Raw genomic sequence first — 19608 nt, 5'->3', positions numbered from 1 at the left:
TCTGCCCCATGGAAACCTTGGATTTCTACCTTCTAAGTGCCAGTTTTTCTATATTTCAGGACCAGCATATGTTCAGGTACAAACTTATGATGTTTAAACCGTGGATAGGTGAAGATTTGGGGCCGCAATGAATGATCATGTGTACAAGGACTTTTGCGTGGGTAAACGAATTCGCAGTAGAAGAAGTTGTGAACAGCAGGACTTTACTGTATTCTGTTTGAATTTCATGGTGCTGAACACTTTAAGGGTTAGTAAGGGTCACAATGTCTTTAATAGCTCTAGACAAAGTAAAAACAGACTTCATTCTTTATTCAACACCACATCTTCATACAGACACACTCTTGTTTGTCCTTGGTTTTCAACATTGGTATTCCTCAATTTTACAGTTGCATTCAATTGTACATATAGTTTGTATATTAGATAAAATTATGAATCTGTATCTGGAAGATTTGTCTCATTAATCTTCTTTAATTTTTGAAAGGATCATAATTACTTTTAACTCTAGTTTTTGCTCCAACATTAATTCATCACCATACTTCCTTGAGTTGGGTGGTCAAGCTATAAACCTGCCCATGATTGGCCCAAAGGAGTGCACTTCTCCTGTGAAGAGTGAATTGATGATGCTCCATCTCATTCCCATTGCCAATGACAAGCTCAGCCCAAGAGGGAGCATAAAAGGTGTTAGAATGACACGAATCGGGCCATTCGACATTTCACCATTAAGCCATTTAAAGTTTCTAGGAAGAATGCGATGTCAAGTACAATATAAAAAATAGGTTTTAAAGCTTCCCCATGTATTTTATAGTAATTAAATAGCTCACATTTATCTGTCCCAGGCCAATTATCTTAAACATAATTACCAGAATTGGCCTTGCCTTTCATTTCAGAAAAAAAGATTTAGTACATTTTCCTTAGTTGGCCAGTTTTAGTCAGGAACATGTTAGCGCAAAGGAACATTTGTAGTACTCCTATATAACTCTTATGGTTCAGTTGCTAAAGAATGAAAAAATATTTAAGGGATTTCATTTACGGGATTCTCTGGGATAAGGCTTTGTTAATGGTTTGCCACAGAGTTTACTTCTTAAATCAAATTCCTATTTCAAAAATCAGATCAATTTTATAAACAGTTATATTCAGCTAAAAGTTAAAGTGTCTAAAACATCACCTTTTTCATTAAGTATTTACAGCTGACATGTTAGCATGAAGCACATGGGTATCACGAAAGCAGGTTTGACTGCATTATCATCCACCATGCACATATCCAGCAGGAGTTGCAGGACAATAAGGAATCCTGATTGCTATTTCCCTTTCCTGTGTGATGTTGAGATCGATTAAGCACTGCTGTTGTTAGCTGAGACCACAGGATCAAACCTGGCATCTTTCCAGTCTGTGTGAAAGATTGCCATGACAAATGATCGATTTATATATTTAACCACTGGAAATGGAGGAGGAATGCATCGAATTTTGAATAAAAATAGAAACATATATTAATAAATTTCATTCACATCACATAAAATACAGATGCTGCAGAGCTGGTAAATGGAATACTTATTCACTTTTGTTACCCAGTATCAATATTAAGTAATCCCTGATAGGTTTAGCATGTTTCAAAGAAAGTAAAGTTCCTTCAATTCTGCCCAACAGCTACCAATCTACTTTCCACACTTGCCAATGTGGTCTCTTTATGTCAAAATGCATGCCAGTGTCTGGTAAACTACAGGCAGTTGTGAACTGTAAACTACAGCCACAAAGGACTGGATTGAAACTGCCCAAACTCATTTTAAATAGGATCTTAATGGGTAGTAGAGAGAAAGAGAGAGAGAAAGAGAGGGAGAGAGAGATAAGATATTCATTCTGTGAATTTAGCTAGTCTAGATTTTTTAGACCTAGGCCATAGAAATAAAAGGACCTTCAATTTACAATCAGCTTCAACCAAATACCCTTAACAAGTCCCAGGCCCTGGAATTCCTGGGGCTCGGGAGGAAGCAAGTTTTCTTTTATGCCAGGGACAGGGGCTGCACAGACTTTGGGTCTGATCCTGGTGCTTCCGGGATCCATGTGCATATAGGCTGGACCTTCTGTTCGTGTGGGTTGTTGCTTTGTCAGGGATCATGCTATGGAAACACATGCCAGTTGAGACCTGGGGTGAATGCCTTTGAGGTCTTCTAAAAGACACATATCTAGACAATATTGGTTACCTTTTCTCATCAGAATGGTTCATGTGGGACTGGATAAAATCAAAAACTTTTTCATCCATTTGCATGTCTAGAGGACCCTGCTCTTTTAATGGCTACGTTCAGGTTGGTCCAGCTATGCAAATGGCCTTATATGCAAATTACCTTCCCAAGAATTTGGGATAAAATCCCTGGTTTTAGGTGAGGAAGGGTGGGGATTATAATCATCCACATTTATGCTGGCAATGTGAGCCTAAGCAATTAGTCCTTTACTTATAAACAGAAAATGTTGGAAAAACTCAGCTGATCTGGCAGCATCTGTGGAGAGAGAAACAGTTAACATTTCAAGTCAGAGTTATACGGACTCAGAACATTAACTCTGTTTCTCTCTCTGCAGATGCTGCCAGATCAGCTGAGTTTTTCTAGCATTTTCTGTTTCTATTTCAGATTTCTAGCATCTGTAGTATTTTGATTTTAGTTCTAGACTTACATCATCTAAATAACATCAAATGTATTTTAATGGTTTACTTGGAAAAATGGAGTTTTTGTCATCAGAACTCCAATAGAATTAACTCTTTCATTTCCTTTCCTCCTAAATTCAAGGAGATTTCTGACTCAATTAGCAGTGAAATCATTCAAAATTTGGAAGAAGAACGAGTTAAAATAATGACAAATGATAAACGTATGTAATAGTGAGAATTGCACTGTAGAAGAAAAGTATTTCATGGCTTTGGAAAAGCGCAGCATATGAAATCTGCAACGTTATGGAACATTACAATGCACTTTTCCTTTTAGAACAGCTGCTGGGTGAACAAGCTGGAATCTTGCTTTCTTCAGGAACCTGCTAAATTGATGTTCCATCTGCAGGCTCATTGCTCCCAGACAACAGGGGCCTTCGCTCCTCCGGGAGGTCAGTTTGTAACTTCATCCAACGATTGGGGGGCCAAATAATGTGTGAAGCACGGGCATGAACCAGTCCGAGGGAAACCTGTAAAACATAGAACATAATCGATCAATAGTAATGTTATCATCACATTTTGTTTTCCTATTTGCTTTTTTAAATGTCCCTATACCAGCAGAGAGGTTGCACAGGTCATCTGCATCCCAGCCTGTGCCGCTGCTGTAACTGGCTGCCAGGAAGTGTGACAACACAGTAACAGAGAATATCCCATTAATTTTCCCTTTCCTTTTCTCTATCCCAGATTTTCTGCTTCTTGTTTATGCATATTTCAAATGGGAATCACACCTAGTGGAAAACTGCAAGTGTGAAAACATTGAAACGTCTGCTATGTTAGCTCTCTAATTACAGTAAGTTCCAGTACAAAATCTTAGAGAAAGTCTGTAGGCACGTGCAAGTGTAATGAATGACTAATGAATGCAGTTCATTCGATGCTGATAGCAAATTCCAGCCCATTAAACTTAAACTTAGATTGAAATCTAAAGCTGAATGTTTTAAAGGAATTTTAATACAATTAATACTCATTTTGAGAAGTTTTTCAATTTCACATTAATCACATTTATAGTATCCAAAATAATTAATACCCATGCATATCTAATTAAATTTCTCATCAGCCACTTAAATCTGCCAGGGATCCAGTGCATAAAATGGCAGTTGACAGTCCTCTAACCATCCTGATAAGACACTCAACGCCTGAACCTCTGACAGAACACACTGACAACCTGAATAACAAAGAAACTGTGCTTAAAAACTTTATATGGAGCAGCACCCTTGGTATAACACTTTTTGCATTATTCTTAAGTCAGCCTTCTAAAGATAGTGTATTAAGCATAAATGAAACTGTCTGCCCTATTAACTGAGGACCACAATTCTTTCTCAATGAAGGGTGTCAGTACTGCAAAGTCGAACACTGATCCACTTTCAGTACCTAACACCAGCATCAAACTTTTGAATGCCCTTCAAATTTCCCCAAAAATGGATTTCAACCTTAAGCTACTACATCATTTTAAATTCCTTTCAAATTTCATCCTCTGAGTCTGGAATTCTGTGTCAAATTAAAGGAAGTTTTGTAGTATGGATTTATGCCCATTAGTAGCTGGATTAAGCCCAAAGCTATTTCACTTAAGATGCTTAATAATACCCAAAAGAGGACATTTGTGTTTCATAAATCTGGTAGAACACAAGCCTAGAGCCAAAGGACGATTAAGTGCCTAGGAGAGGAGAGTGGTGTAATTTCACTATTTCAGATCTGAGACTAATTTTTCACTAAAATGAGCAAAGACGGAAGTGTCAGCCCCTGGTATTGAAGCACTTAGTCTAAACTGTTATTAAAACTTGTTTTTAAAATCCAAAAGAATGGCTCTGTGGTTGTCATCAGATGTCAACTGCCATAACTTGTGTGATATGTAAAATAATAGTGCACAGACAGAATGTACTCTGTGAACTGCATTTATCTGACAGGCACCTCTAATCTTAAATGATCTGAACTTAGACTAATTGAAAGCATTCACAAATAAGCTCAAAATAACAATATTTGAATCATTCTATTTTTAGATTCAATTTATTGCTTGATGGTCCTGTTAATCTAGTTCAGTAATCTTGTTTCAGCCAAGCAAACTTGGTTAAAATTCCAATTATTGTAGAGCTGTGATTGTTTCAAAATCTTCATTTTATTTACCTCAGTGGTTATTTCATAACAGATATAATTTTTACATAATTAGAAAATTGCCACTCAATATGCCTGCAATTAGCACATTACAATGATTAATTCTTCAACAAGTTCATATGAATGGACAGGTCTGGACCAGTCTGCCTGTTACCAATCAGTAGCAAGCAGAGACACTAAGAAGCCAGTTCCCCCAATTATATAGTAGAAATAATACATAAAAAACAAAGCAGGTCTATGTATAAGGCTGTAGCTATACTGCCAGACTGTAGTTATAAGACCAGTTCAGCATCCATTCATACTGCAGGAAAATCAACCTCAGTGGAACTTGAGGATTTGGACAGGAGTTCATGAATGGGCTGACAATGGTAAGATAAATCCATACAGTTTTTAAAAGTTATATTACTGCTGGTGCAATCGTAAATAGTTGTGAGAAAGCTCCCTTGCAGGTGTCTCAGACTGCCTGGCTGAGATGCACTACTTAAGAATGAAGTTTCACTCTTGCAGTTTGTGATATCAGCTAAAAATCTTCAAGAAGTTATTGCCTACTAATAACTTCTGGTATCCATTATTCTCTTTAGAACTGATGAAATCCTGGCTGTTATAAAACAACAACAACAAAACAAATTATGGTTTCTACCTCCATCCTTCTATTCAGTCTTTTGTTGAAATTTAACTAGAAAGTTTATTCCACTAAAAACAGTTTTAGAATTTCAGTTCCTGCTGCAATTTGTCCAATATAGAATCATAGAATGTTTCCAGCAGAGAATGAAGCCATTCAGCCCATCGTGTCTGCATTGAATCTCGCCAGAAACAACTCAGCTGGCCCCACTCCTCTCACCCTTCCCCTGTAACCCTGCATTTTAAAAAAATCTTTAGATCATTATCCAATTCCCTTTTGGAAGCCATGATTGACTCTGCCTCCACCATATTATCAGGCAGTGTATTCCAGATTTTAACCACTCACTGGATTAAAAAGTTTTTCCCCATGTCACTTTTGGTATTTTTTGCCAATCACCTTAAATCGGTGTCCCCAATTCTTGACCTTTCTGCCAATGGGAACAGTTTCCCCTTATCTATTCAGTCCAGATCGCTCATGATTTGGAAAACCTCTATAAAATCTCTTCTTAGCTTTCTCTTCTCTAAAGAGAACTGTCCCAACTTCTCCAAGACCCTCATCCCAAGAACCATTCTTGCAAATCTTTTCTGCACCCTGTCTAAAGCCTTCACATCCTTCCTAAAGTGTGGTGTCAATCATTGAACATAATACTCCAGTTGAGACTGAACCAGTCTTTTATAAAGTATTACGTACAGGGGAGGGATGGTAGGATGCTTCCCCCCATTTTCCACCTCTCAACTGACCAAAATACAGATGTGTTTTAGAAGAAAAGTGTTTTAACCCCCTGAGAGCTTTAACTCTCAAGAACAGACAAATGACAGGTTTTCTAATTGGTTTTTAAAAAGAATAAATGTTTATTACTCAACACCTGAAATGTATTCGCAACAGCACCCACTCTCACATACACAAACAAAGGTGATTACAAAAATGGTAGTATGCACTTAGGTCTTAAAAGTCCAAAAGTTCACTGTCACATTTGCTTCTTTCAAGATGAAATCTTGAAATGTTGCAGTCCTGTGATTCCCTTTTGGGCCATTGAGGAAATAAACGTTTGAGGTTTATGAAGACGGGTTCACAGTGGCTTACTGCTAGGAGTAGCATGTTTCTCTGGCTTCACTCCAGTTGAGGTGTAGTTGAATCCCTGAGGTGAAAACCTGGTTTGGTTCCTCAAATAGGTAGGTAAAAGCCAGCCCAAATTCTCTGCCTCCTGATGGAGTTTAGGCAGGATCTTGTTCCTTTGCTGGTCTGGAACTCTTCTTTCTGTCTTTCTCTCAAAAATGTGACTTATTAACTGTCCTTTATCTGAAGCCTGGTTTCCGTCAGGTGACCATAGTATTGTTTTTCATTGTCCTCACCAATGGTCTCTGACCACTGACATACCAGGGTGTTCGAATTTCACCATTTACATATCCTTGTGTTAGAATGGGATTTTTCTCACATCCATTCTTTGGAATTCCACTCTGAAGTCAAGAAGTCTGCGAGTCTATTATGAACGAGCTTCTGTAACTATTTGGACAATGGCAGCCATTAATCCACAGGAAAGGTTTATTGCATTTAATGTTTTCTCAATGAAATGTCCCGAAAGATTGTTTAATGTCTTGTCCAGGCATGCATGCTAACTTCCTGGGCCTTGTATAGTTCCATGTATATTGACAGAAAAGGAAAACTCCATTTTGTTTCAAAAGCAGAGTGTCCATTCTCCATTTTGTTTTAAAAGTAAAGTGTCCATTTTCCATACCTCCGTGAATCTATGTTGCGTGAGTGTGACAAAAGGTTCACCATAACTTCCTTGCTTTGTACTTTATGCCTTTATTTATAAAACCCATGCCTTATTAATCTATTTTTTCAGCCTGCCCTGCCAAGTTCAATGATTTGTGCATATATAACCCCCCTTTACCTCTGCTCCTGCACCCCCTTTAGCGTTGTCTCCTTTATTTGATATGGTCACTCCTCGTTCTTCCTACCAATATGTATCATCACATTCTCTGCATTAAATTTAATCTGCCATGTGTTCACCCATTCCACTAGCCAATCTATGTCCTCTTGGAATCTATCACCATCCTCCTCACAGTTTATAACACATTTTCTATCATTTGCAAATTTTGAAATTTTACCCTGCACACCCATGTCTAAGTCATTAACTTAGATCAAGAAAAACAGTTGACCTTGCACTGACTACTGAGAAACCCCACTGTATGCTTTCCTCCAGTCTGAAAAACAACCATTCACCACTCCTCTCTTGTTTCCTGTCACTCAGTCAACTTCATATCCATGCTGCCACTGTTCCTTTTATTCCATGGGCTTTAACTTTGCTGGCAAGCCTGTTATGTGGCGCTTTGTCAAATGCCTTCTGCAAATTCATATACACTCCATCAACTGCACTACCATCAACCCTCTCCAATACCTCATCAAAAAACTCAATCAAGTTAGTTAAACACGAATTGCTTTAAACAAACCCATGTTGACTTTCCTTAATTAATCCACACCTGTGGATTATTGGACTGAATATTATGGTCCGTAGTGGGGGGCAGGAGTTGGACCCGGAACTGAGTGCCTCACCGACATCCACTCTGCCATTCCAGGACACCAGATAATATGGCAGTCCTTCAATTAGCAGCCACCAAATGGGTTTCCGGCCCGCAATGTTTCAGGAAGGTGGCCTGTCCACCCAATGGGGCTTAGAGGCTGGGATTCCAGGCACCGAGCTGGCGGGCTGTGACCTGGAGGGAGGTCTCGGCCGCTAATTTAAAGGGACACTTGGCATGGGACTGTGTCAGGTGCACCAGGGGTAGGAGTTTTCCGGAAGGAAGAAGATTTTGATGCAGGGTATAAATGTTTGCAAGCATTGTCACAGGTGAGTGAATTATTAAACCTTTCAGATTATTTTCACAGAGGAGCAGAATTAAGGACCTTTGGCAGGAAAGACATAGCCATGGCATGCACTTTAAGCATAACCACGATGAAAATAGGGAAAGAGGGGCAGCTGGCTGATAAGGATTTTTCTCCCTCCACAGATGGATGTGAGAAGGGAGCAGGTGATGGGGAGGGAAGAAGGAATACAATGGTCCCAAGGTTCAATGAAGACTCCCTGAAAGCCCTCCTCCAGACTGTAAGTAACAGGTGGGAAGTATTCGTGCCCGTTGATGGAAAGAGAAGATCTCCCAGCATGACCAGAGCAGCCTGGACGGAGGTTGCAGCAGAGGTCAGTAGCAATGGGGTCATCCGGAGAACCTGGATTTGATGTCGAAAGAAGCTCAATGACATTTTAAGTCTCCACTGTGGACATGAGTGTACATGGAAGGTTATGGAAAGGCTCCATCTAGGTAATGCCTTGCATACTGCTCAGAAGTGCGAGGCAACATGATGCACAAATGACACTGAATGTAGCACCGAGGCCCATGTAGCGATGGTATTGGGGGTTCTGGGGGTGGTGGTATGGAAGGCACACAGGTTATTGCCTGTAAATCATTGTGAAGCCTGTGGAGTTTTCACAGGGTATAAGTGTGAAGGAATGAGTGTACCTGAGAGAGACTGGAGAAAGGCATCAGGTTGGTGAGATTAGAAGAGACATTATCTACGGTTGAAAGAGAGAGGGCTAAGGGGAAGGTGCATGATGCCTGGTATGATGTTATGAATGACTCATTGATGGTTTATGCATTCAAAGGCTCTCAGGGATTGGAGAGGAAAGTGTCCGCATTCTAAAAGTTGTTAAATGCTAACAAATAGCAATATCTCACTGTGAATGTAGTGCTACCATAGTGGAAGGTTGTGTCTTTGCACACACCACATAGGTAGAGAATGGCCATAAACATTCCATTCTTTTCCTCTGGGTAGGTGAACCATCACCTGTTGCAACTGCAAGCCCCAGACCCACAGTAGCCTCCAAGGAGGAAGAGGAAGCCTCGGAGGGTGCAACGACACATCCTCTCCCCACACTAAGCATCAGTGCAGATACTGGCACCTCGTCAGGGATTCATGCCTTAGAGCAAAGAAAAACAGAATCTAGTGAGGGCACTTTACAAGCATATGTGCAGCTGCCAGAGAGTGTGATGTAGCAGGTCTCTGGCAGTCAGAGGAGTGCTTGAGGTAATCCAGAGACTGAGTTCCAGTCAGATGATGAGCCTCTGGAGTTGTCCGTAAAGCAACAAATGCTGGTCGTCCAGCATGAGGTATGTGGAGATTTGGAGGAGATACCAGAGGAGTTGTGTGCTCTGGCACAGACTCAGGAGGCATCCATCAGGCCATGTGCACTGCGATAACCCACCCTTCAGAGCGCCATGCTTCCTCCATGGAGAGACTGGAGGAGCAATCGAGGGAATGCGCACTGACGCCCACCGAAGTCATCCAGGGCAAGGGGCAAAATGAATCAGCAGCCCCTCTCGATTGCAGCTGAATGCGAGTGGGGAGCACCATGCTGCAGCACTCGGAAGAGATTGAGAAAAACTCCACAGTAGTCAGATATCAGTTCACGTTTAGATTGTGTTTCATTGACAAGGGTCCGTTGGCCATATATAAATAAACTATGTGTTTCATAGCCATCATGCAGTTACAGAGTGGGTTATTTCTGGTTTGAGAAAATAACAGGAGATGTGGTCCATGCAGAATAATGTGAAGTTGCGTGAAATTGCAACAATGGTCAATGGTTAATTACAGTGACTGTGTTGAAACGACTTTTGGAACAAGTTTTGTGTGGTGGTCGGATGAAAGAAATGCGCCCGGAAGATAGGCAGCTCAGAGACCTTGACTGCATGACTTTCTGGAACCTCGACATTATTAAGGTCTCATGTGTCACAGCCGTCCATGCACTCCTACGCAGACCCTTGCACTTCTCCATTCGGTGGTTCCCTCACATCCTCATCGATCTCATCATCAGAGGATTGACTGGTTTCTTGTGGCTTCTCTTCCTCCAGGGCGTTCCCTCTCTGCAGCACAAGGTTGTGCAAAGCACAGCACACACTTTGGATGGAGCGTACTGCAGTGCTCCTCCTGATCTATCCAGGCATGGGAACCCTATCTTTAGGGGATCAATTGTCTGCTTTACGATGGCCCTGATTGTGCCATGGCTGTCATTGTACCTCCTCTCTGCATCTGCCCTAGGAACCCTCAGTGGCGTCAAGAGCCATTTCTTCAAAGGGTAGTCCTTGTCACCCAGCAGTCATCCATCCAGAGTATAAGTCCAGTAAACATGTCTGGCACCTGAGAGTTCCTGAGAATGTAGAAGGTGTGACTGCTGCCCGGGAACCTAGTGCAGATCTGTATAATTCTCCAATTGTGGTCACAGACTAATTGCACATTTAGAGAGTGATAGCCCTTCCTATTTATAAATGTGCAGAGCTGGCCTGTTGCAGCCTTTATGTCAATATATGTGCTGTCTATCACTCCCTGAACCCTAGGGAAACCTGCCACCGCTGCAAACCCTCTGGCTTAGATTGACTGCAGCAGTCTTGGTGAAAGCTATGTACTGATCTGCCCTTTTGGAACATTGTATCGGTGAAAACCTTTATGCAGTGGTGGGCAGCAGGCTGCATTATTCCACTGACGTCTCCACATGCAGTCTGAAAGGTTCCAGTTGCAAAAAAATTCAGCGCCACAGTGACCTTCAGGGGAACTGACATTGGATGAACCCCACGCAGTTGGAACCAATCTCGCCAGTCAGTGTCTCATATAAAGAGGTTACTGTGGCTTTTCACAACCTGAGTCTCCTCCGGCACTCTGTTTCAGACATTCGAAAGTAATTCATTCTCAACATGTATATACGACCGGGAGGATAATGCTTTCTTCCACGCCTCTGTGGTTGCAGCGCCCTGCCCTCAGCAGCCCCTTATTCCTGTGCATGTCGGGCACCTTGATGCACCTCCAGTGCTTCCTGCCCCTGGAATTTGGCATTTTCCCTCTCCTCAATCTCTTCCTCCTCTCCTCCTCACTGTAACATGTATCTCCCGCAGAGGCCACTATCTCCATGTTGATCACAGCGCAAAAGCTGCAGTGCAGATGAGACATTAAGAGCTCAAGTGTACACTCAACTTTCAAGATTGAAACACCTATAGATGACACTGGATACACACCTTCTAAGAAAAACTACACATACAACACACAGCAGGCTGGACTGCTGAAGTCAAACACTGAACCCAACTACAGCTTTTAAACCTGCCCTGACATGCAAGCATGGGAAAAAACGAGTTTCCCACCTGGCCATGCTCAGGACATATTATTGTAGTTATTTGGGCTGCTAATGAGCTCACATACTCATTAATTGACAATTTGAATATGGTAGGTGGGCTCCCGATTCCTAAGGCCCAGTGCCCACCGTATTATTGTTTTCCGGTGTGATGACATCAAGAACGCGACCCAATGTCATCGCACTGGATATTACATTGCCGTGGGCACAGAGCAGTCCTGTTTTTGGAGTGTATTATTCAGCCCGTTCTTTCTAAAAGCTTTCCCAACGCCAAGGTTAATCTGACTGGTTCAGCAACCACTTATCTTTACACCCCTTTTTTGAACAAGGATGTAACATTTGCAATTCTCCAGTCCTCTGGCACCAATCTTGTTTCTAAGAAGGATTGGAATACTATGGCCAGTGCCTCTGCAATTTCCACCCTTACTTCCCTCATTATCCTCAGGTACACTTGATTCGAAATCTTGTGGCATGGTGGGTATCGTCCCTGCCTTTGAACCAGAGGTTCTAGATTCAAGTTCCATCCCAGGACTTAATGGCCAAGGAAGATACAGCCAAATAAGTTTATTATCAATCTGCAAATGCTTTAAACACATGCCAATGATAGCAGTAAGAGTGGGAGGGGTTCATGGCCAGCCTTGTGGATGAAAGGAAAGTTGGAACCTCTATTATCACTATCCAAAGCTCCAGACTACAACACAGATTTATTTATTTTTTTGTTCTTTCATGGGAAGTGGGCATCACTGCTAAGGCCAGCATTTGTTGCGCATCCCTCATTTGCCTTGAACTGAGTGTCTTGCTAGGCCATTTCAGAGGACAGCTAAAAGTCAACCACATTGCTGTGGGTCCAGAGTCACATATACGCCAGACTGGATAAGGATGGCAGATTTCCTTCCCTAAAGGACATAGATGTAAAAGTGCATGTTGCCGCAGCAATTTGGACTCCCTGAGTGATCTGTAACACATAACACCACATCTGATTTGGTCCTGGTGACTTATCAACTATACAGACAGCTTTGCTAATACCTCCTCTTTATCAATTTTTAGCCTATCCAGTGTCTCAACTACCTGCTCTTTCGCTATGACTTTGGTAGTATCTTCTTCTTTGGTAAAGACAGATGCAGAGTATTTAGTACCTTAACCGTGCATTCTGCCTCCATGCATAAATCCCCTTTTTGGTCCCTAAGTAGGCCTACTACTCCTTTTATGACCCCTCTACTTTATATGCCTGTAGAAGACTTCTGAATTCCCTCTTATGTTAGCTGCCAGTCTCTTCTCATATTCTCTCTGTGATTCTCATTTCCACTTCCCCTCTGAGCATTCTATATTCAGCCTGGTTCTCCCTTGTATTATCAACCTGACATCTGTCATAAGGCCTCTTTTTTGCTTCATCTCACTCTCCAGGTCTTTCATCATACAGGGACCTTTGGTTTTGTGTGCCCTTGCTTTCCCCTTTATAGCAATATGTACACAAAACATGTCCTCTTTAAAGGCAGCCTATTACAGTTTTGCCTGCCAATCTTTGATTCCAACTTACCTGGGACAGATTTGTTCTCACCCCACTGATATTGGCCCTTCCCCAATTAACTATTTTTACTCTAGATTGCTCCTTGTCCTTTTCCACAGCTAACATAAAACTTATGAGATCACAATCGCTGTTTCCTAAATGTTCCCATACTGACACTGGACCTGCCTCACCCCGGAACCAGGTCCTGTAATGTCCCCTTCCTCATTGGGCCAGAAACATTCTGATCTAGAAAATTCTCCTGAAAACACTTCAGGAGCTCTTCCCCCTCTCTGCCCTTTACACTATGTCCATCCCAGTCTAAATTGGGATAGTCAAAGTCCACCATTATAACTACTCTATAGTTTTTGAACCGCTCTGTAATTTTCTTGCAAATTTGTTCCCCACCTTTCCCACTAATAACCAGCCAAAAGGATACATCCAGTAGCACAATGGTACCTCTCCTGTTCCTTAGCTCTAACAAAATGGATTCTGCCCTTGATCCCTCTAGGACATTGTCATTCTCCAGCATTAATATTCTCCTTAATCAATACTGATACCCCTCCTTCCTTCTATCCTTTCGTGTATCTAGGAATATTTTAGAATTTAGAATATTTTGTTGACAGTCTTCAGATTCAAATTGAACTGAAATACTGACAAAGGGAAATAACAGTAATCTGGCTCACCATCTTTGTTCTCTTCAATGTTCAGTCTGGGATATATCTGTATTACATAATAGTATGTTTGCTGCTGTTAAAATAGTTATTGCATTGCCATGGTGTACATCAAAAACGAAATTGCATCTGTAGCCCCATAAAGAAAAGCTTTAGAAGAACTTGCTATTCCACTCTGAACATTCCTTTGCAAAGTAAACTGAAGTGCGTAAACATGACTGCCTTTAAATTTTGCCTCAAGGACATTTCTAATTAGTCATGTTCCCAATTACACTTTTAATCTGATGTCGCTTTAGATTAATGACAATTCAGATTACCTTCTGTAGCGTAAACATATTAATGCAAGGGAGATTAGGTTTTCACTATTCCAACATGCAGCATGACATTGAACTGACTTTCAAACATATCCTTTCAGCAAAATTTATACAGGAAACTGAATAACATGAAACAGCTTTTACTATCTTGGTTAAACTTCTGGAAAATAGATAAGATTATATTGTACTCAAAATAAAAATAGCAATTCACAGATTAAACAGAGAATATTGAAAATTAAGATATTCTTTATGGTTTCTTCAGTATTAATGTTTTTGAGGCATATTTATTCAACTTTAAAAATGCAAAGAACGTCAATTCCACAGATGTTATACATTTGAAAGAATACATTTCAAATGCTACTAATGAAATTCAGTTATTCGGAATTTAACCCTAATTTTCCAAACAAGGGGCAGCTACAGTTTGAGTTTTATAAATTTAATTATTTTGAAATTTGTGTGTACCTTGAAAAAATTGTTTTATAGGAATCCCTTAAGTTTTATCAATTTATAAGGATGTTTCAGCTCTGATTTTAACCCAGCCCATCTGGTAGGAATAGGTAGGCCAGGTGCAAAATGGCACTGGATGGAAGCTCCTGCCATTTTATTTACTGGAATTCCAGTAGTGTGCAGGTTTTTTTTGTTTAGAAATATTTGAAACTCTTTCAAGTTATCAACAGTCACAGATTGCAATTCTTTTCGAGTACAATCACAGTTCTTGGTTTCCGGGAGTGGGACATGAACCCACAACCCTCTGATTCAAAGGCAAGGATGCTATGAACTGAGCCACAGCTGGCACCTCTTCCAGTAATGTGCAGACTGCGCATGACAAGCAGGACTGTTAATTAAGATGTGCAAGTTGCAGCCTGATGACATCACGAGTATTGTGATGCAATTGTGTGAGGCCCACATGGTATCAAACCCACCAGTAAAATCTTGTTGCCAGAAGAGGCCAAGGTAAGATTCGTTTTAAACATGTTGACAAGAATTCCTTATGAGCCAGCAGGAGCTGGTGTGTTCCTTTGGGCCCTGAAAAGAATCCTTGGGTATCTCCAGCCTCAGTTTTCTCTCTCCTTATCCCTTCACCGGCAGCTCTTTTGAGAAACCACCCCATTCCCCCAGTACTAACCTTATGTCAAGGATCATACTATTGGTTCCCCAATAAATTTGCCCTCCAGCTAGATTTCCTACTCTCACCCACTGGTTCTTGTATCACTCACTCCCAGCTTTGGGTGGGAGGCAGCGCAGACAAATTTAAATGATTTGGTCCTAAGGCCAAGGAACCTGGGAGAGGCACAGGACACCCACCCACCCCAGGTTAAAATCACAACTTTACTGTTTCACAGACATGGTCAGACCTGCAGGCCGCTTATAATGTTGCAATAACAATGTTAACTCCCACCAGATATAGTAAATTAGCATGTACCCACATACAAATCTAGCTAGAACTCAAGTCAGAAAAACTTCAACAAAATGGTTCAGAAAATTTTAAAAATTGAGCAATAGGCTTGATTTTTTCCCTATTTCTTCCACTAAACACTTCCAGCTGGTTGAGCTGAAAAAAATAAATAAAAAGTGGCAATTTTGCTAGGATACTGATCTGCTTAATAAATGAAAACAAGATAGTGTATAAATTGGGTTATAATAGCTTATTGCATGCGAAAGTTTTCACTTTATTTATTTATCAGTTTGTCTCTATAAACCTATCCAACAGAACAAGACATACTAAAGACACTGTTAAAACGATATTTTCATATCTTTAACATAGGAAAACTTCCAAAAGTACTTCACAGGATTGTAATTAGACAAAATTTAACATGGAGTCTAGGAAAAAGATATTAGAAGGATTGATTAAACCTTTGTCAAAGAAGTAAGTTTTAAGCAGGGCCTTAAAGAGGATAGCATGGTGAAGAGGCCCAATTCATCAGCTAATGAAACGGACCATGCTTGCATCAGAAACACCTGGACAAGATTCAGGCTTGGGATGACAGTTGGCAAGCAACATTCGTGCCACACATGTACCAGACAATGACAGTCTTCAAGAAGAGGTCTGCCTCCCCTTGAAAATCAAAGGCATTGTGATCATCAAATCCCAAACAATGAACATTCTGGGGATCACACTGACCAGAAACTTAACTGGGCCAGCCACACAAATACTGTGGCTACAAGAGCAGGCCAGAGGCTTGGTGTTCTGTGGCAAGTAACTGACCCCCTTACTCTCCAAAGCCTGTCCACAATCCCCAAGACACAAGGGGCCGGATGCTCACAAACAAGGCAGGAAGCTTGAGTCAGGAAATTTACTGAATCAGCAGACCTGTCTTCGATAAATGGCCTCCGTGCACACTATTTTCACTCTGCAGAGATGGGGATGGGATTAACTCAGGCCAGCCTACCTGGGAAGCAGTTCAGAGGCCATCACAGAAGCAAGAAAATACCAAGGCGGGCTGCTTAGACGGTCTGCCTTGGTTCTCTGGGATTTCGGCCCAGTTGTATTAAAGACTGTTAGGCCTCTAGCCGTCACCACCCCCCACCACCCACTCCCCATGCCCCTTCATATCTCCCATGCCCCCCCTATGCCCATTCACCCAGTATGTACTGTATACAGAACCAGTGAGGCATATAACAAGAGTGGCAAGTCTTGAAATGCTCATGAGAAAAACACCCATTCAGAAATCTGCTTTGAAAAAAGACTGTTGCACTTGCTGTAAGACCATAAGACGTAGGAGCAGAAGTAGGCCATTCAGCCCATCGAGTCTGCTCCGCCATTCAATGAGATCATGGCTGATCTGATAATCCTCAACTCCACTGTTCTGCCTTTTCCCCATAGCCCTTGATTCCATTGCTGATTAAAAATCTCTTGTCTCAGTCCTGAATATACTTAACGACCCAGCATCTACAGCCCTTTGCGGTAAAGAATTCCACAGATTCACCACTAAGAGAAGAAATTCCTGCTCATCCCTGTCTTAAATGAGTGAGCCCTTACTCTGAGATTATGCCCTCTGGTCCTAGACTCTCCCACAAGGGGAAACAACCTCTCAGCAACCACCCTGTCCAGCCCCCTAAGAATCTTATATGTTTCAATAAGGTCACCTCTCATTCTTCTAAACTTCAATGAGTATAGGTCCAACCTACTCAACCTCTCCTCATAAGAAAATCCCTCCATACCTGGAATCAACCTGGTGAGCCTTCTCTGGGCTGCCTCCAATGCCAATATATCTTTCCTTACAACCTTATAAAAGTGTCAGTCAGACAGAGCAATTCATGGTATCAATAATAGGAGCTTTACCTCACTTCACACCATTTAATTCTGTCCAAACAAACATACAGGCATTGGAAAAGCAGATCAAAGAAATAATAACTTATTATAACTTCATAAAGATGTCAATCAATCAAAGCAAACACTCCACTTCCACCTGTCCAAAGAGATCCCTTCTAAGCTGATTCCATTAATGAGTCTTGAAACTCAGCCAAACAGTCATAATGAGGCCATTTGAAGAAACAGATATCTGCCCACCTGTTTCTGTTGATAAAGTTGCCAGATGGCCTCATTATGAATGCTTGGCTGTGCTCTAAGCCTCATGAATGGATTAGTTCAGCAGGGGTTTACACAGGCTGAAGTGGAGTGTTAGCTTATAAGTTTGTAAAAGCAAGTTTTTTTTCAAAGCAGATTTCTGAATGGGTGTTTCTTTCATTGAGCATTTCAAGACATGCCATAGTCATTATATATGACTCATTGGTTCTATACATAGTGCATACTAGGTGAGTGGGTGAGGAGGAGGAGGCATGTAGAGCATAGGAGATGGGTAAGAGTTTTTAAGCTTATCTTTCTAAAAGGGTATGAATCCAGACTCCTCTGAGAAGCCTTGAACCACGAGTCCTTGGGAAGTGGGCCAAAGTCGACGAAAATTGCAGGGAGGGGTATGAGTTACCTACATCCACAATGGAACGGTAAGGACTGCGAGGTATGGGCTCACTAGCCATAACTTTGTCCCACTCCAGCAAACCTGCTGGAGCCGGGACTGGAAACAGGAATCCTGGAATTGGGTCCCACCCATCATTTTTGAATCCCCCCCCCACTGCTTTGGTTCTGACATGGACGTAGGCATCAATATCCAGTCCAAGAAGTGTGATAGAACACTCCTTACTTGCCTGGGTGAGTACAATTTCACCAACACTCAAGAAATTCAACACCGTACAGAACAAAACACTTCATTAGCACGCAGTCCATCACTTTGAACATTCATGCCCTCTAACACCAGAGCACAGTGGCAGCAGTGTGTGCCATCTACAAGATACTGCGCAGCAAATCACCTTTGTCAGCACCTCCCAAATCCACAGTCACTATTGCCTAGAAGGACAAGGTCAGCAGGTGCATTGGAACACCTCCACCTGCAAGTTCCCTTCAAATCACACACCATCCTGACTTGGAACTACATCACCATTCTTTCATTGTTGCTGGATCAAAATCCTGGAATTCTCTAATTAACAGCATTATGGGAGTACCTTCACCACGTGCTGATGCAGTTCAAGAAGACAGCTCATCACCAGCTTCTCAAGGACAACTAGGGATGGGCAATAAATGCTGACCCTGCTAGCAATGCCTCGATCTGTAAATTAATAAATAAAATAAGAGACTGAGGGGTTTATAGTGAAATTCCAGAGCTTACAGTTGAGCTGGCTGAAGGCATGGCATCCAAAGGGGGAGGCGAAGGCAATGGGGGGTGCATAAGAGGTCAAAATTGGAGGATCACAGAGACTGGAGGGCTGTCAAGCTGGAAGAGGTGACAGAGATAGCTAGGATCTAGGCCATGAGAGATTTGAAGACAAGGATGAGAATTTTAAATATGAAGTGTTGGGAAACATGAAGCTAAGTCAATGATCACAGGATGTCATTGATGAGCAGGACTTGGTGCAGATTAGAATGCACGCAGTAGATTTGGAGGAGCTAAAGTTATAGACAGTGGAGGATAGGAGGATGGTCAGGTCAGCATTATTATAGTCAGTTCTGGAGATGACAAACACGTGGATGAGTTTTTGCATAGACAAAGCTGAAGCAATAGTAGAGAAAGGCATGTTATGGAGGTAGAAGATCTTTGTGATGAAGTGGATGGAAGGTTGGACGTCAACCAAGGTTTTGAGCAATTGGTTTCAATCTGAAGCAATGATTGGGAATGGGGATGGAACTGGAAGTGAGAGAGTGTATGTTTGAGATGCGGGCCAAAGATGATGTCTTTGGTTTTCCCAATGTTTAACTACAGAAAACTGTAGATCATCTAGGATTTGATGTTGGACAAGCAGGTTGAATGCACAGGAGGCAATAGAAGAATCATGAGGTGGTAGAAATGTAGAACTGGATGTCATCGGTGTACATCTGGACACTGAACCCATGCATTCTAATGACATTGCTGAGAGGCAGCATGTGGATGAGGAATAGGAGAGGGAAAACATAGATCCTTGGAGGTCTCCATAAGTAATAAGAAAAAAGCCTATTGCTGGCAAAGCTCTGTCTAAAATTGGATGAATA

At 41.6% G+C, this 19608-nt stretch overlaps 1 protein-coding gene across 3 annotated transcripts in view; it reads right to left on the bottom strand.

The window, feature by feature from the left end:
* Window positions 1–288: 288 nt before the first annotated feature.
* The window catches only part of immp2l (inner mitochondrial membrane peptidase subunit 2), a 662809-nt gene continuing 643489 nt past the window's right edge, over window positions 289–19608 (bottom strand). For 2 of the 3 annotated variants that reach the window (XM_078568097.1, XM_078568096.1), the window contains exon 6: window positions 289–3162. In XM_078568097.1, the coding sequence (XP_078424223.1) occupies window positions 3019–3162 (144 nt within the window). In that variant the 3' untranslated portion in view covers window positions 289–3018. The remainder of the gene's footprint in view (window positions 3163–19608) is intronic. The other variant, XR_013580208.1, reaches the window with a different exon arrangement.

Source organism: Cetorhinus maximus, chromosome 22 (assembly GCF_964194155.1).
Source record: "Cetorhinus maximus chromosome 22, sCetMax3.hap1.1, whole genome shotgun sequence".
Taxonomy (NCBI): Eukaryota; Metazoa; Chordata; class Chondrichthyes; order Lamniformes; family Cetorhinidae; genus Cetorhinus; species Cetorhinus maximus.
Note: the sequence above shows the minus strand (reverse complement) of the source record. Positions and strands in the feature narration are given on the sequence as shown.